A 27,754-nucleotide genomic window follows, 5' to 3' on the forward strand; every position below is an offset into this window, starting at 1 on the left:
CGGGACTTCCGGCCTCAGGGCGCACGCGTGCGTGAGCGCAAGCCCCGCCCCGGAACTGCGGTGGACGCCGCAGCCGAGGAGGGGTGGAAGCGTGCGCGGCGGGATCTCCGCGCGGTGAGTACCGGGGCCCGAGCGGGGCCGGGGTCGGGCTCCCGGGGGGCCCTGTGGGGTCCTCGAGCCCGGAGAGGGCGGCAGCCGGCCTCGGCGCCGGGGGTCCCTGCCCTGAGCGTCCGGGCCCGGCGGCGTCGGCCTGTCAGGCCTGTCAGCGTCGTGCGTGAGGCGGTGAGGCGCGGGCCCGGCCGCTCGCCCCCGGGCGCCTGACCGCCCCCGCCGTGGTGGAAGCCGGTGCCGTGCGGTCGCTGCGGAGCTGCGGCGGTGGGTGAAGCCTCCCTGCGCGCCGACGTGCCGAGCCCGCGAGGCGCCATGCCCGGCGGCTGCTGACGTGCGTCACTTCTCTGCGTCTGTGGAACGACCGCCCTTGGGAAGGATACCGGCGTCATCCCCATTTGACAGGCGGGGAGACTGAGGCCCACATAGACGGAGGCGCCCTCCGCAGCCCCAGGCCGGTCCGGGTGTGCACTGCCGTTTACCTTTGTCCCCGCCGCCCCTTGGTCTTTCTGGAAGGGGAGAGACCGTGGATGGGGTTCCGTTCGAGGGGCCTCTCTGTTGAAATGTGCTGCAGGTCACGTACAGTGTCACGAGAAAGCTGGACGGGCGAAGGCCAGAATGGCGGGAATGGGCATTTGCCTTCTTGGGGGCCAGGCTGGAGCCCTTCTAAGTGAAGCCGGCCTCTCCAGCCCACCTTAACTCCCCACGTTCTTTTTTTTTTTTTTTTTTTTAAAGATTTTATTTATTTATTCATGAGAGACACAGAGAGAGGGGCAGAGACACAGGCAGAGGGAGAAGCAGGCTCCATGCCAGGAGCCCGATGCCGGACTCAATCCCGGGACCCCGGAGTCACGCCCTGAGCTGAAGGCACACGCTCAACCACGGAGCCACCCAGGTGCTCCCTCTCCCTTTTATTTATTTATTTTCAAAATATTTATTTATTTACTTATAGAGAGAGAGAGAGGGAGGGAGGGGGCAGAGACACAGGAGGAGGGAGAAGCAGGCTCTCTGAGGGGAGCCCGATGCCGGACTGGATCCCCGGACCCCGGGGTCATGACCTGAGCCGAAGGCAGACGCTCAACCACGGAGCCACCCAGGTGCTCCCTACCCCCCCTTTTATTTATTTATTTATTTATTTATTATTTATTTATTTATTTATTTATTTATTTATTTATTTATTTATTTATTTATTTATGATAGGGAGGGAGGGACAGAGACACAGGAGGAGGGAGAAGCAGGCTCCATGCCAGTAGCCCAACGTGGGACTCGATCCCGGGACTCCAGGATCACGCCCTGGGTCAAAGGCAGGCACTAAACCGCTGAGCCACCCAGGGATCCCTCCCTCTCCCTTTTAAAAAGATGAGAACACTGAGGTTCAGGGAGGAACGAGCACCACTGTCCAGTGGCACACAAGTGGTAGATACTGGATCTGGAATCCAAACCAGATCTGGCGCTCACGTCTGTGCCCCTCCATCTTCTGCGTATCCTCTGTTCCAGGCCAACTTGCCTGCTCTGTTGGTATCTCTCTCCTCTCTGATCTTCTGTATCCCTTGTATCTTCACTTCTTTGTAGGGCCTGATAACTGTGTAGGCTGCTCAGAAAATATATGTTGCCTCAGAACCCTGTGCTCTGCAGTTGCTGACCTAATGGGACACTTCTCTCCTTTTCTTTTCAGCAACCATGAAGTTGAAGGAGACAAAATCAAGGCCAAAGCCACCAAGCTATGGCAGATTTCAGACAAAGGGAATCAAAGTTGTGGGAAAATGGAAACAGGTGGAGATTGACCCAAATATGTTTGCAGATGGACAGATGGATGACTTGGTGTGCTTTGAGGAACTGACAGATTACCAGTTGGTCTCCCCTGCCAAAAATTCCTCCAGTCTCTTTTCCAAGGAGGAGCCCAAGAAGAGAAAGGCACAAGCTGTTTCAGGAGGGGAGGAAGGAGAGTCTAGCTCCTCAAAGAAAAAGATAAAGTTGAAGAAGAATAAAGACACGGAAACTGAAGGAACCAGGGCACAGAAAGAGTTTGAAGTCAGAGATGCTGGGCCACAGCCACAGGGAGATGGCACAGTTTATCCTGATCCAGAGATAGAGGAGGTGGTATCAGAAGGCTCAGCTCTGACTGTGCCAAAAAAGAAAAAAAAGAAAGGAAAAAAAAAATTGGAGCCTTCCCAGGGTACTGCTCCAAAGGTGCCCAAAAAAGCAAAGACATGGATGCCTGAAATGCATGACCATAAGGCAGATGTAACAGCTTGGAAAGATCTATTTGTACCCAAGCCAGTTCTCCGAGCACTCAGCTTTCTAGGCTTCTCTGCACCCACGCCAATCCAAGCTCTGACCTTGGCACCTGCCATCCGTGACAAACTGGACATCCTTGGGGCTGCTGAGACGGGTAAGGGCATCCTTAGCTGCCTGGGGTAAGATTGCTTCTGGGTCAAACTTACGGCTGCTAATGGGTTGGGTAGCTTGGGGAGAGAGGAGCTTGGAGACATAACCACAAAAGCAATGTTGAATGAAGGTGTTCAGAAGTCAAGCAGCTCTGGATTGAAATCTGCCACTTTCTGATTGGTACCCTGGACAGATCCCTTTACCTCTCTGATCCCTGTAGGTCCTATAATAAAATGGAGATAATGCCGGTACCTGCTTGCTTGCTTGCTTGCTTGCTTGCTTATTTTATTTGTTTGTTTGTTTATTTATTTTTATTTAGCCTTGTGGGTTAAATGTAAATGCCAAAGTAAAGTTTACACAGTCCATTGTAAGTGACTTGCAAATGGTAGTTTTTTTGTTTGTTTTGGTTTGGTTTGGTTTTTTAGTATTCTTGAGCCACCTTAAATGGCTCGGGGGTAAAGTAGGATTAAGATTAGCCATCTAGAGAGGTAGATCTTCATTAGTATAAAGAATAAATGTCTAATTCTCAAAGAGTTGTCCAGAGATAAAAGGGCTGCTTTGGGAATTGGTGAGTTTATTGTTATTGGAAGGGTTTGTGTGATAGAAAACCATTAGGTGGATTTTGTAGGTAGATGTTGGCACGAGGTGACTGTTGGGTCTAGGCAGTATTTAAAGTTCCCTCATTCCCTGGGCCACCTAACACTTTATAAAGCAATGATAGGTTGACTAGGCCTCGATAGACTGAATTACTAACTGAAGGGAGGAGCTTGTACTGCTTGTAACTAAGTCCAACGAGACCAGCAGTAACTGATAGAAATAAATATATAACATGAACTACGTACATGATTTAAATTTTCTAGGAGCCATATTTTAAAAAGGTAAAAAAACAGGTAAAAGTTAATTTTAATGATGTATTTAATCAATTATATAAAAATATCAGTATGTAGTTAATGTAAAATTGAGGTATTTTAATTCTTATTTTTATACTGTTTTCAAAATCTAACATATATTTCGAACTTGACGCTCATCGATTTAGAGTAACCACATTCTACATGCTTGATAGCCATACATGGCTAGTGACTGTTAGATGGTATGGTAGAGAACTAGACCATCTAGACACTTTGTGCCTTGGGTTTCTGGAAAGAGTGGTCAGAAAACGCTCGGTGAGGTCTTGTAGAAGAGTCATATAAGTGGAAGAGTAAGGAAGCCTCAGGGGATGGAAGTAATAATAATAAATTAGAACTCTTTTTTAGCATTTAAAATGTATCATGCACTGTGTTAAGTACATTATATTGATGAACTCAGTTCTCAAAATCACCCTGAGAGAGGTTGCATCATTCTCATCTTACTGATGAGGAAACTCAGCCTCACAAAAGACAATATCCCTAAAACCGCAGCTGAAAGTAATGGTACCTGAATTCTAGACTAGGTCTGTGTGCTCTTAAGCATTCTGCTACACTGCTTTGGTTTCTGCAGAAGCCTGGAAATGGGTGTCTGGAGGCAGAGGCAAAGTTGTATCAGCCACTGTGGCTAGAGCCTGACATTTGGATTCATACTGCAGTTGTTACTGGGTATCCCCGTAGAATGCTGTGAATCTGCAGGTCCAAGATTCACAAGGACTTTTGGGGCTGTGGACAAATTGCTGCGCAAACAGATCATGAATATCCATCACCCCCAAAAGATGCTTTGGGCCCCTTTTGTAGTCTTTCCTGGGCCCCATTCCTTGTCCATCCCCAGGACAACCTCTGATATACTTTCTGTCACCAGATTAATTTGCATTTTCCAGAATTTTATATAATGGAATCATACACTATGTACTTTTGGGAGGGGGTCAGTGTTTGGCTGCTTCACTCAGCATACTTTGAGATTCAGCCATATTATTGCAAGTGCTAATAGTTCATTCCTTTTTATTGGTAATATTCTAGTGTAAGGATATAGCACAGTTTACCTATCTGTTGATAGATATTTTTGTTTTTTCTAGTTTTGGGCTCTGCAAATAAAACTATCATAAATAGGGGCATGTGGTGGCTCAGTCGGTTAAGCATCTAACTCTTGGTTTCAGCTCACGTTATGATCTCATGGTGGTAAGAATGATCCCCACATCAGACTCCACACTCAGCATGGAGTCTGCTTGATATTCTCTCTCCCTTCCCCTCTCTCCCCCACCCCCTGTGCATGTGTGTGCTCGCTCCCCACCCAATAAATAAATAAATAAAGTCTTTTAAAAAACTATCATAAATATTGGTGTGTTAGTCTTTGGGTATATGCTTTAATTTCTGTTTGGTAAACACCTGTGTAAGAGCTAGGTTTTATAATAAATGTTACTTCCTAGGAATTTTCCCAAGAGATTATACCATTTTCCATACCCACCAAGTCATGAGTTTGAATTGGTCCCTGTCCTTGCCAATACTGGGTATGTTAGAGATTGTGAGAGAGAGTTAGTAGAGGGAGAAGCAGGCTTCCCCATAAGCAGAGTGCCTGACTTAGAGCTTGATCCCAGGACCTTGGGATCGCATGAACTGAGCCAAAGTAGATGCTTAATGACTGAGTCACCCAGGCACTCTTATCTTGCCCATTTTTTAATTGGATTGTTGTTTTCTTATTACTGAATTCATGATATATGCTGGATATACCCTTTATCAGATATGTGATTTAGGATTCTTTTCTCCCAGTGTCTTTGTCTTTTTATTTTCTTTACAGTATCTTTCAAAAGAACAGTTCTTTATTTTGATGAAGTTCTAACTATCACTTTCCTTTTTACGAATGTGCTTATTATCTACAAACCTTTTGCCTAACCCAAGATCACAAAGATTTTCTCCAGTGTTTTCTTCTAGAAGTGTTACTAGTTTTAGGTTTTATGTTTCAGTCTGTGATCTTTATTGGGTAAACTTTTGTTTACAGTGAGAAGTGTGGATCACAGTTCCTTTTTTTTCCCCTGAATATGGATATCCAGCATTGTTTTTTAAAAAACTATCTTTTTCTCCACTAAATTGCCTTTGTATCAAGTCAACTTGTCAGTTTCTACAGAGAGCCAGCTGGTATTTGGATTGAGATTGCATTGATTATAAAGCAAACTGAGGACAAATAACGTCTGGACCAAACAGAATCTTTCTATCCATGAATGTAGTATATCCATTTTTTTTTTTTTTGGTCTTTTGTAGTTTTTAGTATATGCACATTGGTTATTAGATTTGTCCTTAAATATTTCGTATTTTTGATGCTATTGTAAATGGCAACTTAAATTTTTCTATTTCAGATTGTTGCTAAGACCCGGGATCGAATCCCACGTCGGGCTCCCGGTGCATGGAGCCTGCTTCTCCCTCTGCCTGTGTCTCTGCCTCTCTCTCTCTCTCTCTGTGACTATCATAAATAAATAAAAAAAATTAAAAAAAAAAAAAACAAAAACAAATAGAAATATGGAGCATCTGGGTGGCTTAATGTTGAGCATCTGCCTTTGGCACAGGGTGCAATCCTGGAGTCCCAGGATTAAGTCCTGTGTCGAGCTCCCGGTGTGGAGACTGCTTCTCCCTCTGCCTCTCTCTCTCTCCTCTCTCTATGTCTATCATGAATGAATAAATAAATAAATAAATAAATCTTTAAAAAAAAATAGAAATGTGATAGCTTTGTATATTGACCTTATTTCCTGCAACTTGGTACCATCAAGTAGGTTTTTTTTCCCTTTTTTTCAAAGATTTTATTCATCCATTTTAGAGAGAGAGAAAGTGCAAGGACAGGAGGAGAAAGAGGGAGAGAGAGAGAATCCCAAGCCAACTCTGTGCAACCCAGATCTCGATCTCACAACCCTGAGATCATGACCTGCACCAAAATCAAGTCAGATGCTTAACCAACTGAACTACCCAGGTGCCTCCCATCTAGTAGTTTCTTAAAGAGTACATCAGATGTTCTGTAGTTTTTATCCAGTCTAGATGCCTCTTGTTTTTGTCTTACTGATCAAGAGTCACAAGCTCTATCAACTGAGCCTGCTGATGCCACTTCTACTTTTAACTTATGTCATTGTATTTAAAGTGGGTTTCTTGAAGCTTCTAGGTTGGTAAACATATCTTTGTGCTGAGAGGGTGGTGCACCCCCAGTTCCACAGGGACAGAAGCCCTTGGGACCTTCCCAGACCTTGTCTTATGTGCCTCTTCATTTGGCTTTTTTGTATCCTTTATCATATGCTTTATATTAAACTGAGCCTAGTAAAAAATAAAATGGTGTTTGTGGAGAGAGCATAGGTTGCGTCTTGCTGTCTCATCATTCTGGCTGTTTATTATTTGTTGAGGTCGTTTCTATTTAATGTGATTATTGATAATAATTGAGTTGTAATTTGTTATTTTGCTATTCTGTTTTTCCTCTTCTTTTGGGCTGAATGTTTTTTGTGATGGAATTTTATTTCCTTTATTGATCTTCTTAGTTGTAACTGTTACATCCTTTTAGTGTTTGCTTTTTAGATTCATAGTACAGATCTTCAACGTGTCATAGTCGATCTTCAAATAGTAATGTATTATATTACATATAGTACAAGAATCTTACAAGACTATATCTCCCTTCTCCTTTACATTATGCTTTTTGTTCTACACTTTATGTGTTAGAAATCCAAAATACATTTTTATGTTTAATAGTTCCAAGGTTAAAAAAGTTTAAACTTAAATAATATGTTTAAGAAAAAGACATCTTTCATATTTACCCATGTCACTATTACTGTTTCTGGTACTCTTCCTTTGTACAGACATGGAATTTCATCCAGTAGCATCCTCTACTTGGAAGACTTGCTTTAGTACTTCTTGTAGTTCAGGTTTGCTGATGATAAATGATTCAGCTTTTGTGTGGCCCTAAACGTCTTTATTTTGCATTTATTTCGAAAGGAATTTTTGCTAAGTTTAGAGCTCTAGGTTGTCCAGTTCTTTTTTTATGTCTTCAAATAAAGATACTGTCTTCTAGTTTTGGTTTCTGATGAAAAGTACTGTTTTATCTGAAGTATTAAGGGCCTTTCATCTTTTTATTTCTTATAATTCTTGTTTATAGTGTCTTGTGGGTTATTTTTTTACTGAGAGCTGCTCATTTTCCTTTGAAAATTACTTTTGAGAATTCTTTTTTCAATAGGTGTTTTGTTTTTTTAAGATTTTATTAATTTGGGAGAGCACACACCAGCTAGGGGAGGAGCAGAGAGAGAATACCTCCAGCAGACTGCGGTGAGTGTAGAGTCTGACTTGGGGCTCAATTTCATTACTGAGATCATGACCCAAGCTGAAACCAGGAGTTGAGTCACCCATGTGCCTCTTGTGAGAATTCTTTGAAGCCTATGATAAAGGTTCTTCCTCCAGAGATCATTTATTTGCTTTAGCTGGGAGATTATAACATGGTAACTACTTTAAATTCTCAACTTGAGCTGTCTTGTTTGTATTAACCACCCAGAGGATATGAATTTGGGCTTCATACACATTCAAAAATCAGTTTGAAAATGTTAAGGCATAGAAAGAAGTGTGGTCATTTTAAATTTTCTCAAAAACTAACAAAATTGTCTTCTACTCCCATTTTCTCCACCAAAGGTCTTAGGAAACTATATATAGATTTCCATTCCCCACACCCTAATGTGGTGGTGTTTTTTTCAAAATAATGACAAAACTTGTTTAGAGTTTTAGTGCTTGGACTTTGTGTATAATGCACATTGGTGACCTCAGGACTCAGTGTTAGTCTGCTAGACTTTTTCTCAGGCTTTTAATTCCAGATGCCTTCTGCTTGCACTGCTGTTGGGGTACCTGTGCTGAGTGGAGGAGCTTTGGGTTGGTCATGGTGGCACTTGGCTATCAGGTTCCCTTATTCTGTGTAAAAGAAAGATGCCTAGACAAAAAGTAAATGTGTTTATCGATTCACACTTTTTTGTCTTTGTTTTACTTCTAAGGAAGTGGAAAAACTCTTGCCTTTGCCATTCCAATGATCCATACAGTACTCCAGTGGCAGGTGAAAAATAAACATACTCCAGCTGTAAGTAACACAGGAGCATTACCTGGTGAGACCAGAACGGAGGCTAGAACTGAGTCTGAAGTTTTGCCTGATGAGATTGGAATAGAGGGTGAAGCCCTGCCCAGTGAAGCTGGAGTGAAGGCTAGAGCAACACCCAGCAAGGTCAAGACTTCAGCTGCTGTCTCAGACCAGATGCTACCCTTCTGTGATGATGATGCTGGTGAAGGACCTTCTTCCCTAATCAAGAATACCATCCCCAAACAGGATGAAGACAAAGAGGAAAAGCTAGATGAAGAAGAGACTGGAAGGTTGAAGCAAGAGTTGGGTGGCAAAATGGCCACTTGTAAAGCACATCCAAAGCGCCCTCTCCTTGGACTGGTTCTGACTCCTACTAGGGAGCTCGCTGTCCAGGTCAAGCAACACATTGATGCTGTGGCCAAGTTTACAGGTGAGGTTTCATTCGATTTAATAAATACTTCCTGAGAGGATCCTAGATGCTGGGGTGGCAAAGATGAATGAGCTGTGGCTCCTCCCTTAAGGGGACATCTCTCTTACCTGCCAGAGAATTAAGCCTTATAGAAAACTGTTTGACACTTTCTCCATTCTCCCAAGGATGACACATTTCTCTGCCATTCTAGATGCAAAGCAGTTAGTTTATTGGATGTGGTGGATGCTTAGGGCAGGAGTTGGCAACGTACCCTTTTTTTTTTTTTTTTTGTGAAGTGCAGCCACACCCATTTATTTACATAGTATCTGTGGTTATTGTACTACGATGGAGGAATGAAGTAAAGTTAGTAGTTCTGACAGGTTTAGCTCACAAGGCCAAAATGCTTACTATTGACCCTTTAAGAAAAAGTTTGGCGACATCTGTCTTAGGGCACTAACATATATCTTCTCATGGAATTCCTTTCTGGAAAAGCTGCTCCCTAAGAATTTTAACTTTATAGCAGCAACAGTTGCAACTTTATAGTAAGCAACAGTGACTTACCAAGCTCTTATTATGTGCCAGGCACTTTACTAAGTGTTTTACCTACATGATCCTGTGTTTTCTTTCCTCTTTGGATACCTTAAGAAGTCATCCCAGAGAACAGAACAGAACAGACAATAGGCATTAGAGGAGGCTCATATTAGTTTGAATTGAGGGAGATGGGCAGGACTTTCTAGGGAGTTGTGTCACAGCTGAGAGTGACATCATTTCCAGCATTGTGGTACACTACTGTTTTCCTGGAACTTTGGATGTATGTATGCCTGGGTTCAAATCCAGCTCTTCTATTGTTGATAAAGGGGAGAGAATACAAAGAAATGAAGTTTGGGAACTAGGCAAGGCCCAGACCATAGAAGACTTGATTATGTCTTCTAGGAGTGGTACCAAGAGGCAGGCCAGGCTTGGTCTTTTGGCTCACCATCCCCCACACCTCCTAAAGAGAGGAGAGCTATCCTGGTGATTGTCTCTGTTAATCTGGGGTTGCCTGTGTCAGCCATGGCAGAAAATAGGCAGCCAAACTGAATAACAGGGTCTCCTATTTTGTGTACTATAGGAATTAAAACTGCTATTTTGGTTGGTGGAATGTCTACCCAGAAACAGCAGAGGATGCTGAACCGCCAGCCAGAGATTGTAGTCGCCACCCCGGGCCGGCTCTGGGAGCTAATTAAAGAAAAGCACCCTCATTTGAGCAACCTTAGACAGCTCAGGTAAGTGACAATACCTCCCCTTCTCTTTCACTTCCTTTTCTATTGTGGGCCTGAGGTAACATGATTGTGTATGCACTGCCTTCTCCCTATCACTAAGTGCCATGGTGTGGTACCAGCCAGAGTTTGGCCTTCAGAATACCTTGCATGAGGCAGATTAATTGAGCCCCTGGTGGTGGTGGTGGTGGTGTTTGTGTATTTCTGTGTTGAGGGTGGAGATGGTAGTTAAGTGTGCTATATAAATGACTCCTCAAGTTATGTGGATCTCTCTGGATTTGCAGGTGCCTGGTGGTCGATGAGGCTGATCGGATGGTTGAGAAAGGCCACTTTGCTGAGCTCTCACAGCTGCTAGAGATGCTTGGTGACTCCCAGTACAACCCAAAGAGACAGACGCTTATTTTTTCTGCCACATTGACCCTGGTACATCAAGCTCCTGCTCGAATCCTTCACAAGAAACACACTAAGAAAATTGACAAAACTGCCAAACTTGACCTCTTTGTGCAGAAGATTGGTATGCGGGGCAAGCCCAAGGTCATTGACCTGACCAGAAATGAGGCCACGGTGGAGACACTGACAGAGACCAAGATTCATTGTGAGACTGATGAGAAAGATTTATATCTGTATTACTTCCTGATGCAGTATCCAGGCCGCACCTTAGTGTTTGCCAACAGTATCTCATGTATCAAACGCCTCTCTGGGCTCCTCAAAGTCCTGGATATCATGCCACTGACCCTACATGCCTGCATGCACCAGAAGCAGAGGCTGAGAAACCTGGAGCAGTTTGCTCGTCTGGAAGAGTAAGTCAGGCCTGTACCCAGAGCCCAGGTTCTAGCCATTAGGTCAAGGTTGCCAGGATGGTGGTGAGATGGTGGGAAGCTATAGAAGATAGCTCTTTTTGACACATCATGAAGCAGGCTTACTCTCATCTAATGCATTTGGTTACTGATAATGCTCAACAGAAACTTTCCTACTTATAAGTAATGGTGATAATAGTACCTACTTTTGTGGAACACTTAACAATTGAGTACGTATCATACTGTCATTTTAGATATAGTACCACATTCATTCAGTTCTAACATCCTTGATAAGTAAAATAGATTGATGGTTAAGAATACAGACAGGCACCAGACTGCTTAAGATCAGGACCATGGCTGTGCTACTTCTAGCTGGCCAAATTACCTCAGTGTGTTTCAGTTTTCTCATAATTGGCATAATAGTATATTGGTAGAAGCTAATGGAGAAGGTTGTTAGGAAGATTAAAGGAATTTATACATATAAAGCATTTAGAACAATGTCTGGCCCAGGGTATGTATTTGCTGAATGTTAGCTTTAATACCACTTATCATTTATTGTCATTATTCTCATTTTATAAATTGATAAGCAGATCAGCTTGCCCACAGTTTCTCATCCTGAAAGTGACAGAGCTGGGCCTCAGACAAAGCAGTCAGACCCAGAGCTCATGCTTTGTCCTACCGTGCTGTCATTGTGCATCTCCTTTTGGGTCAGACTGATGACGAGGGGCAGTGTGCATGTTTTCAGGATTAGGGCCTGAGAATTGGAGGTTAAGCCTAAGTTGACTTTTGTCCAGTATAATGTCAAGTTACAGGGTGATTAGTTTCTAGAACAAGTGTCTGGTTTATCTCCCTGGGAATGTTGCTAGGTAGAAGTTAATGGTTTATGTGGTGTCTAAGTGGGGCATCTGTCTGATCAGGTGGGGGCCCCCAAATGTGGGGCAACAATCGGGGGGAAACCAATGGTGCAGGTGATGAAAGAATTCACCTGAGGGAGAACAAAGGCGATAGGAGTTTATTGAATACACCACAAGGGAGTGGGTGGGCAGGCCAGCAGAGGCTGTCTGCAATGAGGCAGTAAGTGGGGATGTTTTTAAAGGGAGAAGATGAGGAAGTATGGCCATGTACGGCATTCTCCCTTTTTCAGTAACTGTGCCTACTTGTAAGTAGTCTGTTGGTCACTTAGAGCCTATGGGTATGTTGGGGTGGGGTCACCTGATAGGCCTGTCTGTATTTAGTCACATGGTAGCCTGGACTCTGTATAGTTCATTTTTCAAGTCTGTTTACCTCTATGTTTTATTTGATCAGGATCAAATACTCAGTAGGTGTTAAGAATCTGATTAATGATAGCTATTAGTTATTATTAACGAGCTTTGTCTCTCTATCACAGTTGTGTTCTTCTGGCAACAGATGTGGCAGCTCGGGGCCTGGATATTCCTAAAGTCCAGCATGTCATCCATTACCAGGTAGGGGCATTAGGGAATTTGTTGCACTGAATGGGAAATGTTTTAAGCAAAGGTTTGGGAAGGGAGGAAAGAGGGAGGAGGAATTGTTGGTCTCAAGGCCTAATGCAGCAGAGTACCACTGTCATCTTGTGACTGATTAGCTGCTGTCATTTTTGGAAAACTCAAGAGATTTATTCTCAAAAAACCCCTTGGCACTTCTGATACCACATAGCCCCTCTCTCTTTGATTTGGGCAAACTAATTGATATTGGCAGATTAGAGTCTTATTTTCTTTATGGAATGGGCATAGTAGCATGTGAATTGGTTACCCTGGTAGAGAGAAATAGAAGAGTGTGGTGATAGGACCTGCCTAGACTTAAATCCCTGTTGTGTAACCTTGAGCAAGCTGTTTAATCTCTTTCTGCCTCAGTCTTTGTTTAATGGAAGTTATTACAGTATCTACTTTAAGTTTTTTTGTTTTGTTTTTGTTTTTTTTTATAATTTGAGAGAGAGGTTAAGAGTGAGCATGAGCAGGGTGGGGAAAGGCAGAGGGAGAGGGAGAAGCAGACTCCCCAGTGAGCAGGGAGCCCGTTGTGGGGCTTGATCTCAAGACCCCAAGATCATGATCTGAGCTGAAGGAGACACAACTGATTGAGCCACCCAGGCATCCCTTTTAAAGTTCTTATTAAGGTAAAATAAGTTAATGGGTGAACAGCTTAGACACCAGGCACATCCTGAGCACTGAGCACTTACTAAATGTTAGCTGCTCTTAATACTGACAATATTAGTGTATGCACCTGGCAAATCCTAGCATAGAGTGGTGGTTAGGAGTCTAGGCTTCAGGGCTACCCTTGTAAGGTTCAAATGCTTATAGCCTGCTTCATAGTCTGTTAGCTTGGGCTGGGCTAACATCTTAACCCAGATGTTAAGATGTTACTTAACATCTCTGGTTTCACTTGTCATTATTTGTAAACTGGAAGTGATGATGCAGCCTAACCTCTTGGGTTACCATGAGAATTAAATGAGTTCCTGCTGATGAAACCCCTCGCACAGTGTTAATTACTTAGGAAGTGGTAGCTATTGTGGTGTTATTATTTCTTCCTTCTGATCCTTCATGGTTTAAGAAATCTTTCAGGGTGTATGGGCACCAGGGTACCTCAGTTGGCTGGGCATATGACTCTTGATTTCAGCTCAGGTCATGATCCCATGGATAGTGAGATCAAGCCCTGTGTTGGCCTCTGAGCTCACTGGGGAGTCTCCTTAAAGATTCTCTCCCTTTGCTTACCCCCACATGCATGCAGATGTACTCTCTCCTCTTTCTCTCAAATAAAATCTTTCAGGGTGCCAATTCAATTTAGCAGATCTTCTTCATTTTTGGGGAAGAGACTGGGCCAGTCTTTGTGGGAAATATCCAGATGAACAAGACACAGTTCTGTCCCCTGAGAAATCTCAGACCCACTAAAGGAGAGGAGATGACTACAACCATAAATTAAGGCAGGAGATACTAGAAGGTTGCAAAATATGGGGGAGAGTGGTAGCTTCTAGTTTGGGAAGTTGGAAAGGGCTTTCTAAAAGATGCTTTGCATTTAAGGATGAGGAAGATCTGGGCATATAGAGGTAGAAGGGAAGGAGGAAAGAACGGTGTGGAAGTGGGCAGTTGGCTACAAGTAGGGGTTATGTTGGGGGAAGAAAGTGAAGAGTGGCTAAGAGACTGCATTTCTAGCACCATTATGAACAGTTTAGAGCAGTATTTAGAGCTTCATTGGAATTGGTAGTGTTATCTGGGTTCAGTGGAGAAAACTGCTAGATTAGTGGTATTTGCCATGGGTGCACGGGAGGGAGGCATTGTCAGCACCTATATCATATCTGTGAATAATACCCAGTATGTATTAGAGTAGAAGCAATGGAGCCTAGGGGTAAGCATGGTCTTTGGAGCTAGACTGCTTCAGTTCGGATACTGGCTCCAGTATTTAATTCTTCACCTGGGGGAATTGCTTAACATCTCTGTCAGTTTTCTGGTCTATAATATGGATAGTCATGAAAGTATTTCATGTTCTTGTTTGTGAGGAGTAAGTGGGATAATACATGTAAAGTGTAAAGTGCTGGAATTGCTTGGCCCGTTGTAATTACATAGTAAATGGTTATGATTACCATGTTCAATCATTCATGTAAAGGTAATGAAGAATCAGTGGAGTTTCTTTAGTTAGAGTGGGAATTAAGATCAGAGCTTTGACTCAGGAAGATTACAGTGGCAGCTTTGGGCTGGGTCAAGGGGAGTGGGGAGGCCTAGAGACAAAATAAGTGACTCTCATTGTTCTCTTGAGTAGTCATGAGGGCCTGAAGCCAGGACCGGGGGTGTGGAGGGTAGACACTGCATAGTGAACGGGCCTGAAACATGAGGGCTAAGGGAACAGAGTTGAATATGTCCACAGTGCTGGAGAGGTTTCTGGCTACCAGGCAGGGAGGGAGAGAGACCCAGCATTGGGTTGCTGACCCTAAGGAGAAGAGCAATGCTGGCTGATAACCATGCATTTGATTGCCCTGTTCCTCTGGCAGGTCCCTCGTACTTCAGAGATCTATGTCCACCGAAGTGGTCGTACTGCTCGTGCCACCAATGAAGGCCTCAGCCTGATGCTGATTGGGCCTGAGGATGCAATCAACTTTAAGAAGATTTACAAAACCCTCAAGAAAGATGAGGACATCCCACTGTTCCCTGTGCAAACAAAGTACATGGACGCGGTCAAGGTAAAAAAAAAAACTTAGAAACCTAGTACTGATGAGGGAAGGAATGCTGCTGCACTTTCACCTTGCTGTGAGGCCCTGGCAGCAGGACCCTTGAAAACTAATGATTCTGCCAACAGCTGAATAGGGAGGTCATAAAAACAAGAAAAATTAAAAAAAATCAATAGGGATACTATACATGGCAGAAGGGTAAAGACTTTCTTGAGTGGCCAAAAACATGAGGAATTTTCTTCCTGAGCCCTTCACTGCCTGCCCCTGTAGCCTCTACCACCACCACCATCCTTCCCTCCACTGGACAAGGACAGTGAGTGTGGCTACCTGGTAGTTGTAGGGAAGTAAGGTCAACTTGTCTTGCTGAGGCAGATACTAAGTTTTGTCATATCTGTAAAGCAAATGCCAGTAATTCCTACCATTGCTGGTTTTATTTTAACTCAGCAAGCATTCAGCGGAATAGGTGCTGCTGACTATGGGCACCGTGTGTTAGGTACCAAAGCCAGGTGGATTTTCTCCATGGAGGTCCACTGGCTTGTGATGTAGACCAAGCCCATGCTGAAGGTCAGGTATAAATGGAGCACCATGGGTCTGGTGGGCATTATGGTTATATTGGTAGGAGAGGAGGTTTCTTCCAAGCCTCTTTCATATGGAGTGGTAGAGAGGAAAATAGAATTCCAGGAGTGGGGGAGCAAAAGCATAGAAGAGTTCAGGGACTTTTGGCTCCTCTGGCTCAGAAGGAATGTTAGCTGTGTGGGGAAATACGGTGGGAGATGAGCTTGGAAGGATGAAGGTGACAGAATTCCCATTAGTAGGGTTGAGAGCCACTGTTTCTTCCCATGGCTCCTTTCCCTCACACTACAAGATCTCTTCCATTTTTTCTGTGTTTACTGTCATTGTGGTCTGACTCCATCACCCATGAGCGGAGAGTTGAAGTGTTTTTGGCAAGGACAACATGGAAGAAAGGGAAGGCAGTTCTGTGAGTTTGTAGTCCCTCTGATCAGTCACAGTGGGGCCCTAACTCAGGGCTGTTGGAGTGTGTCAGGGTCCCAGCTCCCCTATGGAAGCTATCTGTGGTATCTGGGGAAGAGTTCCCTTGGGACACCTATAGACTGGCAGTCCAGCCAAGGTGAGCTTCCAACAAGTGGGGCTCTCCTGATTTGTTGTTAGGAAAGCTAGCTCTTGTGATTTCATTTGTGCATACTCATGTGATGACTGCCCTCTGCTTTTATCAGGAACCAGAACAAATTCATTTTGATGGGAGCTAATCTTTTTTTTTTTTTTTAAGATTTTATTTATTTATTCATGAGACACAGAGAGAGAGAGAGGCAGAGACACAGGCAGAGGGAGAAGCAGGCTCCATGCAGGGAGCCCAACATGGGACTCGATCCCGGGTCTCTAGGATCATGCCCTGGACTGAAGGCGGCGCTAAACCGCTGAGCCACCTGGGCTGCCCTCCAGAGTTTTTTTTTTTAAAGACACAAAGTATTTGAGCCCTTGCTTCCCAGAGGCCTGAATGCTCTGTCAAATGAACACTCTATTCCTTTTCCCCAGGAACGAATCCATTTGGCTCGACAGATTGAGAAAGCAGAGTATCGGAACTTCCAGGCTTGTCTACACAACTCTTGGATTGAACAGGCAGCAGCTGCCCTTGAGATTGAGCTGGAAGAAGAGATGTATAAGGGTGAGTGGTGGGCTGGATGGGACTTGAAGAATACATTTGTTTTTGTATTTGTTTTTTCCTTCAACTTTTGTCTTGTTGGAACTTTGCCACTACCACAGATCCTGTTAAAATCAGCAAGATACCTTTTCTGTTTTTGTGACAGGCTGTAGTCCCAGTTAAGCGTACAGCCCTTGGCCTTTGTTCCTTCTGTCTTATTTGTCTGGAGCCTTCAGCTGTCTCCCTCATATGGAAAGGTAGTGACATGAGGGGTAGGCTCTGTGGCCACTGTTGGTCCATTCCCTTAACTGGCTATGTGACCAGCTCAAGACCCTTAACCTCGTTTCTGTACTTAGGCTGTCCTCATCTATAAGGTACGGGTCATAAATTCTTGCCTCATGGGGTTATTGCAAAGATGTATTGATTAATGAGAATAAAGTGCCTGTGCCAGTGCCTAACTAATATTTGATACATCTTAAATTGTTATTTATGATCATTATTGTTACTCCTGCACCAGTCGTCATCTCAAGTGGCTTCCGTAGTCTCATGACATAAACAGAGCAGGAATTACTGTCCTTTTATAAATGGAAACCAGAAGCTCACAGAAGAGCAGCAGTTTGCACAGGGAAATGGCTCCATTACCGGCCTTTCCTGAGCCCCTACTCTGAACATAGGCAAAAGCCTAAGGATTCACGGATGAATCTGTGTGGCCCCTGCTCTAAGAAAGCTCTTGAGTCTAAGAAGTGAGAGCCAAATCTAGAACTGACAATACCAGAGTTAGATCCAGTGTTCTTTCCATCCCACAAGTGTGGCATCTGAGTGCCAAAGCCAACAAATTCAGAGGCCGACTTAAGTTGTCTGCTTCTGTCAACACAGAAGCTGGGAACCAGACCAGTGGGCTTGGTGACAGTTGGCTGTTCCTCCTGATAGCTCAGGCTTGAGACTTGAGCTTCACTTCCTAAGGACCAGCTGGTATGGAGCCCTTATGGGCACACCCACCTCCACAGGTGCATTCACAGTGTTGGTAGTGAGGTATAGGAGAGCTGGGCTGCCGGATGGTGTTTACAGTCTCCTGGAGGCTTTGTACCTGTCAGGTCACCCTACCCTAGCTAGCAAGTAGCAAATGGGTGAATTGTAGGAAGAAAACTGATCTTCAAGTCAGGAACCTTGGGTTTTCATCGCAGTTTGACAGCTAGCTAGCTAGCTAGCTCTGTGACCTTTTAGCAAGTGCTCTTGATGATAAAATTGAGAGAATTCCTGTCTCAGAGGGTTTTTTTTTTTTTTAAATGGAGTGAAGGAGGCGGGGTCCACCCGTCGGGGCCCTGCTGTTCTGAGGACCGGATCCCTCCACGCCATGGCCTCTGGGTGGCCCCTTCGAGAACCACCTGTGTTACAGGTGGACAAGGCTAATGGCGGCACTGCACCTGGTAGAAGGAGGTGCCCAGCGAGGCCTGGCAAGACTCCGCTTATCTCAGCAGGAAACAGAAGGGGGAGCCAGGCTCTGGGCAACCGGGGGCTCTGCCCGGCCCTCCGGAGGGCATGGGCTCCCGCTCCGAGGGGATCCCCAGGCCACCCCAGGAGCCCCCGCACCTCTGCCTGCCCCAGAAGTGGGGCTCCCAGGGACAACCCGTTACCGGAATTATCGTAGTAACAGCCAGGAGCCCTCCCCCTCCCCCAGCCGTCCTCGTTATCCGTGCCCTTCCTTTCCTCCTTTAAGTTGGCACCAGCTTTATTAATATTTGAGTTCTAATGGCTAATGCTTTAAATTAAGGTAGCATTTATAAATACTTTATAGTCCATGAATAATTGACCAAATTTAGTATTGTCATAACTCATAGTAAATTATTGATCCACGGAGTAAATAAATAAAAATAAATAGATAAATAAATAGAGTGAAGGACCCAGTGGCCCACCCGCCCCCCCAGTATCCCTCTCAAACTGTGCTAGAAGTTAGCCAATACTAGCATCTTTAGAGAACTTTTGAGCCTTGATTCCCCAAGAGTTCCAAAACATTTTTCATCACAAGTATCCATCAAGATAGAACAAAACATTTCTACAAATCATAGTAAATATGGTCTGTTTTGTATTGTGTTTTAAGGAAGAAAAACTGACCAGCAAGAGGAACGTAGGAGACAAAAGCAGATGAAGGTCCTGAAGAAGGAGCTGCGCCATTTACTTTCCCAGCCATTGTTCAAAGATGACCTGAAAACCAAGTATCCAACTCAGTCTGGCAAGCTGCCCACACTCATGTCTACCCCACGAAATGGTGAGTCTGCTTTGAGCTGCCTCGCTAAACAGAAGAAGAAAAAGAAAAAGAAGCCAAAAGAGCAGCAGCCGGAACAACCGCAGCCAAGTACAAGTGCAAATTAACTGCCCTCCAGGTCAGTCTGTTAGTGACTGCACATTGTTTCTGTGTTCTCTGGTTATACAGGAAATCTTCCCACTTTGCCTTTCACTCCACCATCAACCCTGGTTATAAAAATCTCCCTCTTCCATGCCAGCCCCCATCACAGGAGAGACTTCATGCATATCTGTGTTGTTTTGGAGTAAAATTTCTATGCAGCAGCTTATATATTTCTGTATCCCAGTGTGTACAGACTTCTAGTATGTTCATCTTGTTTTCCTCAATTAAAGACAGTAGTCAGAACCAGCATGTTATTCTTGAATTTTTGGCTGGAATGTATAGTTGTCCTAATCCTCCTGCAGGATGCATGTGGGGTGCATCTGATCCCACTGGACAGTGTGGATGGAGTGGTAGGTCTTCACTTGTCCCACTTTTCTCCACAACCCTAATAGCTCTTTATCTCTCTGCTATTCACAGCTTTTGTCTTGTCTGAGCCACACTGCGAGATTGCCATCCTTGGGTTCCAAGAGAACACAGGCGTCCTTAACATCATACCCACTTGTGGGGAAGCCAGTAACAGTATGCAGAGTCTGGCATTGTGAGGCAGTTGGGGTCTGGCACTAGACAATTTCTCCAGCCTTGTCTCCCTTCCCCTACTCTGTGTGACAGAGTGGTTGTTGCCCACAGTCCCACATGTCCTTTCTCTTGTCCTGAGCCTTTCTATAAGCTTTTCCCTCCGCCTGCTTGCCTTTTCCATCCTTGAGCACAGCTACATGTTCTCTAGGTCCCTGAAGGGGACAGTGTCCTCAGGTAGGCTCCCATAGTAGCTGTGCTTACCAACTCTCCATAACACTTGGCACACTGTATAGTCTCTGCTGAGCTCCTTGACAGCATAGGCTTTTAAATCACCCCTTAACAGCCCTGGAACTTACGTCAGAGCATGATATAAATGTGTGCTGAGGGAACCAGTGACCTCTTGGTACACCCACCCCCCAGCTTTGTTTAGGTTAGTCTAGGTGAGTAGCCACAATTTGCCAGAGAAGCGTAGATTTCTTCACAGCTAAGTCTGGGCTTCTATAAGGGTGTCCCCTTGGCTTTATGGTTGACAAGGTTGGCAGGATGGCAGCAATGTTTCTCAGCCCCTCTGGGTAACCACAACAGGACAGCCTGACTGAACTCAGCGTCGGGTATCCTTGAGTGCTGACCAGATACCCAGCACTGTTAGTCATTTTCGTCTATTTTATCATTTAGTTTCTAACAAGCCTCTGAGATGCAAGTGCTAATACGTTTTTGTGGTTGAGAAGGCAGACACTTGAGTAGTTAAGACTTGCTCAGGATCACAGAGCCACCAAGTGGCAGACCTGGGATTAAAACTGTGGTATTTCCTTGTGGGCCCAGTGCATGTTCAGAAAACTGTTTCAGTTTTAAAAGGGTAGCATCATTGCCAGGAAGTATCTCCCCAGGGTCACCAGTGAACCAGGAAGAATGCAGTAGAAAACAATCCTAGTCTGTGAGATGAGTTCTTGAGTGACAGCTGGTAGAAGATGGCAGGAGACTCACCATTATCTAAATGATACAGTGGAGCTTTGAGCAGCCTTAAGGAACCTTAGCACCTGAGTAACGAGAAGCCTGAGGCTGCTGGCTACAGCCCAGACAGACCCACTGATGCCTGCTGACATCCTGCCATTGTCCTCCAGCAGCAAATTCTCTTACTTTTTTGGTGAGGTCATGTGTTATAAAGGGATAGGTTTTAAAAGATAAGGTTAGCCTCACAGGCAGTTCTGTGCTCTGACTTGATGAGGTAAAGCTTTGGCCATTCCTCTGGTTTCTTTGGTACCTCCAGCCCATGGGCAGAACTTCCTGAGTACGTAGATCTTCCACTGAGAGCCCACTCTCCCCTGCTAATCCATTCACATACATAAGCAGTGTGGGAGAGTGTTGATTTTCAGTGCATGCTGGATACCAAATACTAAGAAACCAGGACAGAAGTTGTCATGGAAACCATTTTAATGCTAGGAAAATGTTCCCACCAACTGCTGGGAGAAGCAATGGGGCTTGCCCCCCCCCCCTTGACCCTGGGCAGCCGCCCACTGAGCCATAGCTCCTGTCCCCATTTTGCACAGTGTGAGAATGGTTCTTAGACTTTTCTAACGGCCCCTGATACTTCCCCATGTGGGAAGCTAGTTTCCTGCCAAGGTGATATTTGCCCATGGTCCAGCAAGTATTCTGTTTCCCCACATTCAGAGCATTGGGTGTCAGGTCTCAGTACTCAGCCATAAACCTGTTCCACTTTAACCAGTGATCCTGTGCTGCATAGGTATTGTCTCCATTTCACTGATGTGGGAGTTGGGGCTCAAAGAGGTAAAAAGGTGGGATTCAAACCTAGGCGAGTCTGGCCCCAGAACTCCCTTTTGTGTTTAAAATAGGAACCCAGTCAAAAGCATGGACAGTTTGTTGTCACTAAACAGTCCTATTTATAAAGTTCCCTTTAGAAAGAAAATAATAAACATGCAGGTATAAAGATAGGCTCTAAAAGCAACTCTCCTCCCTGCTTTTGGTCTGGAAAGAGATGGATGGCTTGGTGAGGTGGGTGGAGAATTATCCAGGCAGGAAGTATGCTTGCTACAGCAGCCAGTCCCGCTGGCATTCAGGGACTTCCCCAGATGATTTGAACAAGTTCCTGAATTCGGCCACTGCCTTTTCTCCATTTGTGCTTGCCCTCAGATCTGAGGGCAGAGAGCCATGGCTTGGATTTGACCAGACATTTTGTGGAAAAAAGGGGGAAGCACATAATTTGCCTAAACTGGGGGCCCTCCTCCCAGGAGAGATCCTAGGAGCCCTGGTGAGCTTCAGACCTGGAAGCATAGCAAGGAAGTCTGAGAGGGAATTTCTCCAGCCAGTCTGCCAAAGAGAAATCTGCCTTTGTGAACACATGCTGAAAAGTGGCACCTGCTGCCTGTGCGGTGTGTGAGAGCCCAGCTGGAGGTGCAGGCCATCCTGCAGTGCCTTGGAGCAGCCAAGGGCATTCAGCCTGGTGCTGTGTTCATACCCTTCAGTTTGAAAATGGAGATCCTGATACATACTAGTCACATAGTGTTCCCCCCCATCCTCCCAGTGTGTTACAGATCCTAGCACTCCTACCCAGAGCAGGGTAGGACATCACCAATTTAGAAATCAAGGTCGCATTTACATTCCTGTGGAAAAGTGACATAATTATTGTGAACCCTTGGGTTTAAATTCCACCTAAGGCAGTGGGGAAACCTGAGTCTGTGCCTGCCATTTAAGCACTCTTAATACCTGTCTTTGCAAAGGCAGAAGAGTGATACAAATGTGCTGTTTGTGTACAAAGCCTCAGCAGTCTGCTTTCAGTCCCTGTGCATAGTCTGGCTGGCAGCAGACATCGCAGGGTAGATTGTCATAAGTCCCTGCAGAATGGAACCTATGAGAAAACCCCTTGGGTTAGGGAAGTATCCCATGGGCAGTTCCACACTTCTACATTCTCCATTTCCTTCCACAGAGGAAGAGAGCTTGCAAGCAGTACCCCAGATCAGCTGGGGCTCTTTGATGTCCTGGGTCACCAATGTGACAAAGTTATTAAGGGGCACATTCAGGTGGATAAACAAGGAGGCTGCCAGCTAGGACTCTTGGTTTCCAGGCAGTTTCCAAATTCTCCCCCACTGCCAGTTTGCTTGCCTTGTCTCTGTTCTTTCCCACCTAATTTCCTGCCAGCCCACAAAACCAAGCAGAAGTGGGGAAAAGGGAAAGAAGCCACAGACAGCCTTGCAAAACTGGTCTGCCCTGCCCATCCATGTCTGTGGCTGCATGTGCTATGTCTCCACCTGGAGGATTACCTGGGTTCTACTTCCAGGCTGTGTTGGGGATGGTGAGACAGCTTCCTGGTCCCAGGCTTCCTTGAGCCTCTGTTCAGGTGGGGCTAGCAGCAGAATCCTAAAGGGCCTGCCCAAAGGCAAGCAGTTCTGGCCCTGAGAGAGGTAGAGAGGGGCCACAACAACTTGAGCTTCGGTGCTGAAGGCCCCTTTCTAGACTTTGGCATAAAAGTCTATTTTGTCCTTAAGTTACGGTAAGAAAACACCCCCATCATCACGAATGTTTAGAACCATGCTGAATGAAGCCCTCACATTCAAGTTGGCCTCAACTGGCCAATGCTTCAGTCAACCATCCACCAACATCCAGTCTAACAGCTGATTGGACTGGATTCCTTTTTGTAGAACAGGTAAGTCACAGACGACAGCTGACCTTGAGCTTTTCTTCCCCACAGAGGTTCTGCCCCTGGTGAAAGGAAACCAGAGGGCCTATTTTTATACAGTAGAACGTGAGCACTGGCAAATACCTTTTCCAGATGAAGAAACAGGCCCAGAGAGGGGAGGTGACTTGCCCAGGGCCTCAGGGAACTGGGGGCAGAGCCAGGGGTTCTGGCTTTGTAGCCCTGAGTTAGAAAGCATTTGATCCTCAAATTACCACAGTCCATAATGGGTAGGCCTCATTCCCAGTGACTCTGCCCAAAAGGCTGTACATTTTCTAGCTATAGTTTAAGTTGCTTAAAAAATTAAAAAGCCGGAATGTTCCATTTAGAATGCAGTCCCGTTAGGTGACAGGCTCCACTGCATGGCCTAAAATTAATCAACGTTTATCGGCTGCATAAAGGATGTTGTAGTGGGATGTTTTATAGAGCAGGTAAACAGAAGGGGTGGCAGCCTCGGGGAACACGTGGTGGTTCAGCGCCGTGTCCATCTCATCCACATACTCCACCTGCAGGGCGATGTTCAGTGCCTGAGACAGGGCTGTGATCTGGATGTGGTCACACTCCATGGCCATGGGCTCCACTTCCTGCCAAGGCCAGAATAAAAAAATTCAGTTTAGGGAGGAGGCCTGGCAGAGGACACAGGAGAATCCCAGCTCTGGCTTTCATGGCCCTGGGTCTTTTAAAGCATCTATGTTGGGAAATAGTCTTCACAACTCATTAGGTAGATAACTTCCATCCCCCATTTCTAGAGGAGGAAACAAACCCTGTGAGGAAGAGCAACCAGAAAAACACAGTAGAACTGCAAGGCTCGAATCAAGATCTTTTTGATTCCCGACTCTAGCTATATGTAAGAAGAGAACACTATTTTCAAAAACGGGGGTGGGGGGGGGGGCAGGAATATTTGAGCTTGGACTTATTAATGCACAGAACCAAGGAATCTCAGAACGGAAGAGGACATCAAAAAGGGATTTCAGAGGGCTAGGCGAATGAGTGAGTCCGAGAGCTGAAGAGGCAACAGAGAGATGGTGGCAGGCTGGCATGCGTGTCCCACATAACCAGGGCGCTGCTACTCTGCTCCTGCTGATTGTTGCCATGCAGGAATAAAGCCCTGAGAGTTGGATCTTCTGAGAGAAATCCAGATAGGAAAGCTACCCAAGGTTTAAATGTTGGCAGCTCCGTTTCAGATAAATACCATACAGCATAACACATCTTAAGACAAATGTGATTCTGGGGCTGCTACTCTGCAGTTTTGTAAACAGGGCCCTTGTTTCTCAGATGGATGTACACCCACAGCCACACAGTTCAGGCAGCTCAAGTAGGATCAGTTTCTGATTTGCTAATCTCGTTCTTCAGATTACAAATGCAGACGTGACATCAACTGCCCTGACGAGGGATGATGGTGTTAAAGTCTCCTGAGAGGAGAGGGGCTTTCCTGGCACCTTCCCACGGCCCACACACCATCCTCCCCTGTGTGTACAAACCCAGGAGGTGGGTATTGATACAGCAGATCCCAGGGCTGGGAGCTAAGTCCCCAAAGCTTGAGACTCTGAGGACCTACATGAGTACAGAAGTCTTTGATGTCCATCTCCTCATCAATGAAGTGTCGAAAGAAGTCTGCACGGTTCTTGATGAAGGCTGAGGTGAGCAGGCGCAAAAACTGCACGATTTGGTCCGAGGAGCTCTGGTCGTTGAACACCTTCAGCAGGCTGGACACTGAGCCATCCTTCTCTACCAGCTCTACCACACTGTAAAACTGCACTCCGCCAGGTGTCAGTCGAGGGAGGCACAGGCAAGACCTTCGCTCCCCTCCCTCCCCTCCCTCCCCCTTCTCTTCCCTCCCCCATGGGACTCTCTCCACAGGACCCTCCCCTCCATGTGTATTTCCCTTTTAAGTCCTCTAATTGAGGTACCGAAATAAATATCTGGGACCAAAGCTAAGTAGGAGGGTTAGAAATGCTCCGCAATGTGTACCTTAGCCCAGAATCCTATCTAGGGCATAGCACTTGGGGGTCTCCTTCCATCACTGGTTGTTGGGATTCAGAACTGAATCCTCCAACCCCACCAGCTTCATAAGGGAGGGGAGCAGGGTGGAGAGGGAATGGATGAAGGAAACTAGGGGATGTTTCCAGCCTGAAAGCTGCCCCAAAGGAGGTGCCCCTTCCCAATAGGAGGGCAGGGCCCTGGGGTCCTGTCCCCACGTGCTGGAAGCAGCTGTCTGTCCTTCCCCCAGCTGGGAGGAGCAAGAAGGGCATAACAGCAGAACCATGGGCTGTGAGGGGCTCCAGCCAGTGCCCATTCCTATCTGCTCTGCCAGCATGGAAGGACCTGGACTCTCAGCCATCCTGCCCAGGTTAACTTACAGCATTAAAGAAGTTTCGGAACTTGTGCTCCTCAAAACCAGCAGCCAGGAGGTCATTTGGGGTCTGCAGGACACGTTCTTTGAACCTGAAGGGGGAAGGAAGACTGAGACTGATGGCTCATGGAGAAATGATGATGGAGCACTGCTGTGACAGTCAGTGTCCTCCCGCTCACACCCACTGCACCCCACACCTGAGGTTTGTGCCACTACCAGGTGACTGCTCTCTCCCTTTCAGAGCACTTCCCTGTGGATCACACACAGACTTTTCTATTCCTCCCCAGTGTATACAATCCCAGGAAGGGGGTGTTACACCCAGTTCATAGATTAGGAAGTTGAGGTAATCACTACTCCCTCCCAGACGTTGATTCTACCTTTCAAAGGTTTCTGAACTCTGTTCCTCCTTTTCCCCGTGGTTCTTGCCATGTGATCATCATTTCTGGCCAGGGCCATGCTCAGCCTTCCCCTGCTCCCAGTCCCTTCTCCACAAGGACCTCTGGAGTGACCTAGCACAGTCTCCTCCCTCAGGACACAGCTCCTCAGCACAAACATCCAAGGGAGGGCCCCTGCCTAGCTCCCCAATTTCCTCTCCCTTCTAAGCCTCCCTCCCACCCACAGCCACTCACTCCCCGTCTGTGTTTCACTCCTTAGCACCCTGTCCCCTCAACCAGTGCCCTCTACCTATTCACAAGAGCTAATTGTTCAGTTTTCAAGATTTTGCCAGTCAGGGGTTAAACACCATTACTTGAATTATACTACAACACAAAGCTAAATATTTAAAACTCCATTTCCTAATTATCTTTGCTCTTGAGGTTACATATGTCTGTCATGTGTGATGGTGGAGATATGACTGGGCTGTAGCATATGTTTATCTCTTCCCTGATCCCTGCTGAGTGACCCCCATGATGGTGGCTTGAAAAACCAGTTGTGACAGGAGTATTTAAACCACAGGATGGGCTAACACAAGTCAGGCCTCCCTGTCCCACAGCCGTTAAACCTTGGCCAGCACTGACCTCCTTTCACACCTGGGTCCAGTGGCCCTTGCTCTTGTCAGTGCTGGCTCAGCCCTATCTACCTCCGTGGCAGGCCCCTAATGGCACAGCTCCCTTCCAAGAGCAGTCATGGTAGTCAGAGGCCCGCAAGGAGCCCTATCAGCCCCTGGCCCCAAGACACAGTTAGCAGCTGACATGAGAAACAGAATAAGTGACTGGTCCATGGAGGGGAGGGTAAGAGCTGGTGCAAGAAGGACCAAGTAGAGAGGCTCTGGGGGACGGCTGGCACTGGCTGAGTTGCAGTCCCTCCCCTGGGGAGGGAGGCTAGACTCCCAGTGGGGCACAGGCAGAGGGTTTCAACCAGGAACTCTAGGCCAGAGGGGGAGAGGCTCAGGTGCCTCCTTGCAGGAGAGGGGCCGGTGAGGAGAGGGGTGGTGTATGCGGAGCACAAACATCTAAAGCAGGAGGTGGAAGTTGGCTCTGGCCAGGGCGGGTGTGGGGAACACACCACACCAGCAGTTGGCAGCCCTGCTGTTCGGTTGCTCTCAGGCTTTGGGCCCCCTTCTCCCTGGCCTCCCTGGACCTCAGCAGCTGCATTCCCACACTGCTTCCTCCCAGTGACTGCTGACCCCTATACCAGGCACTGTGGCGCAGCACGCGGGCCCAGCTACGTGAGAGGCAAAAGCCTAGGCCAGAACTCTGAGCCGATGAGGCGAGTGAAGGGGAGGAGGATGGTGTTGGGACTTGGGGTAAGGCTCTCTGCTGTATGCCAGCTTTTAAAAAAAAAAAAAAAAAATTATTTATTCGAGAGAGGCAGAGACACAGGCTCCCTGCATGGATACTGACATGGGACTCAATCCAGGGTCTCCAGCGTCCCAGGAGCGTCCCTGGGCTGAAGGTGACGCTAAACCGCTGAGCCACCCGGGCTGCCCTGTATGCCAGCTTTAGGGTGACCTTGGGCAAGGCTTGTCACCTTCCTGAGGCTCAGTGTACTCAAATTGCAGCATGGGGTAATGCCAAC

The 27,754-nt window shown here is 46.2% G+C and overlaps 2 protein-coding genes across 4 annotated transcripts in view; one reads left to right on the forward strand and one right to left on the reverse strand.

Annotated features, from left to right (window-relative positions):
- DDX24 (DEAD-box helicase 24) lies at nt 1–25,318 on the forward strand. Of its 3 annotated transcripts, XM_041759018.1 has the most exons (10): nt 1–114; nt 1,784–2,500; nt 8,399–8,908; nt 9,999–10,152; nt 10,431–10,946; nt 12,331–12,406; nt 14,941–15,129; nt 16,672–16,801; nt 18,876–19,158; nt 24,739–25,318. In XM_041759018.1, exons 2-9 carry the CDS (start codon nt 1,789–1,791, stop codon nt 19,145–19,147), a joined length of 2,559 nt encoding a protein of 852 aa, XP_041614952.1. In that variant the 5' UTR covers nt 1–114; nt 1,784–1,788; the 3' UTR covers nt 19,148–19,158; nt 24,739–25,318. The 3 variants fall into 3 exon arrangements, with proteins under 3 accessions (XP_041614952.1, XP_041614950.1, XP_041614951.1); XM_041759016.1 differs by lacking the exon at nt 24,739–25,318 and having other exon boundaries at nt 18,876–19,424; XM_041759017.1 differs by lacking the exons at nt 1–114; nt 24,739–25,318 and adding an exon at nt 948–1,003 and having other exon boundaries at nt 18,876–19,424.
- OTUB2 (OTU deubiquitinase, ubiquitin aldehyde binding 2) overlaps nt 21,111–27,754 on the reverse strand; it is an 18,949-nt gene continuing 12,305 nt past the window's right edge. The window contains exons 4-6 of the mRNA XM_041759020.1: nt 25,746–25,830; nt 24,944–25,138; nt 21,111–23,969 (exon numbers count right to left, since the gene is read on the reverse strand). Of these exons, the coding sequence (XP_041614954.1) occupies nt 23,763–23,969; nt 24,944–25,138; nt 25,746–25,830 (487 nt within the window). The 3' untranslated portion in view covers nt 21,111–23,762. The remainder of the gene's footprint in view (nt 23,970–24,943; nt 25,139–25,745; nt 25,831–27,754) is intronic.

The sequence above is a fragment of the Vulpes lagopus genome, chromosome 6, assembly GCF_018345385.1.
Source record: "Vulpes lagopus strain Blue_001 chromosome 6, ASM1834538v1, whole genome shotgun sequence".
In the NCBI taxonomy this organism is placed as follows: Eukaryota; Metazoa; Chordata; class Mammalia; order Carnivora; family Canidae; genus Vulpes; species Vulpes lagopus.

Excerpts from the sequence above, each read along its gene's own strand:
- DDX24 (XM_041759018.1), top strand. The coding sequence starts at position 1,789 with ATGAAGTTGAAGGAGACAAAATCAAGGCCAAAGCCACCAAGCTATGGC. Across the intron at positions 10,947-12,330 it reads CAGTTTGCTCGTCTGGAAGA|TTGTGTTCTTCTGGCAACAG; the intron begins GTAAGTCAGGCC and ends TCTCTATCACAG. Across the intron at positions 15,130-16,671 it reads AGTACATGGACGCGGTCAAG|GAACGAATCCATTTGGCTCG; the intron begins GTAAAAAAAAAA and ends CCTTTTCCCCAG.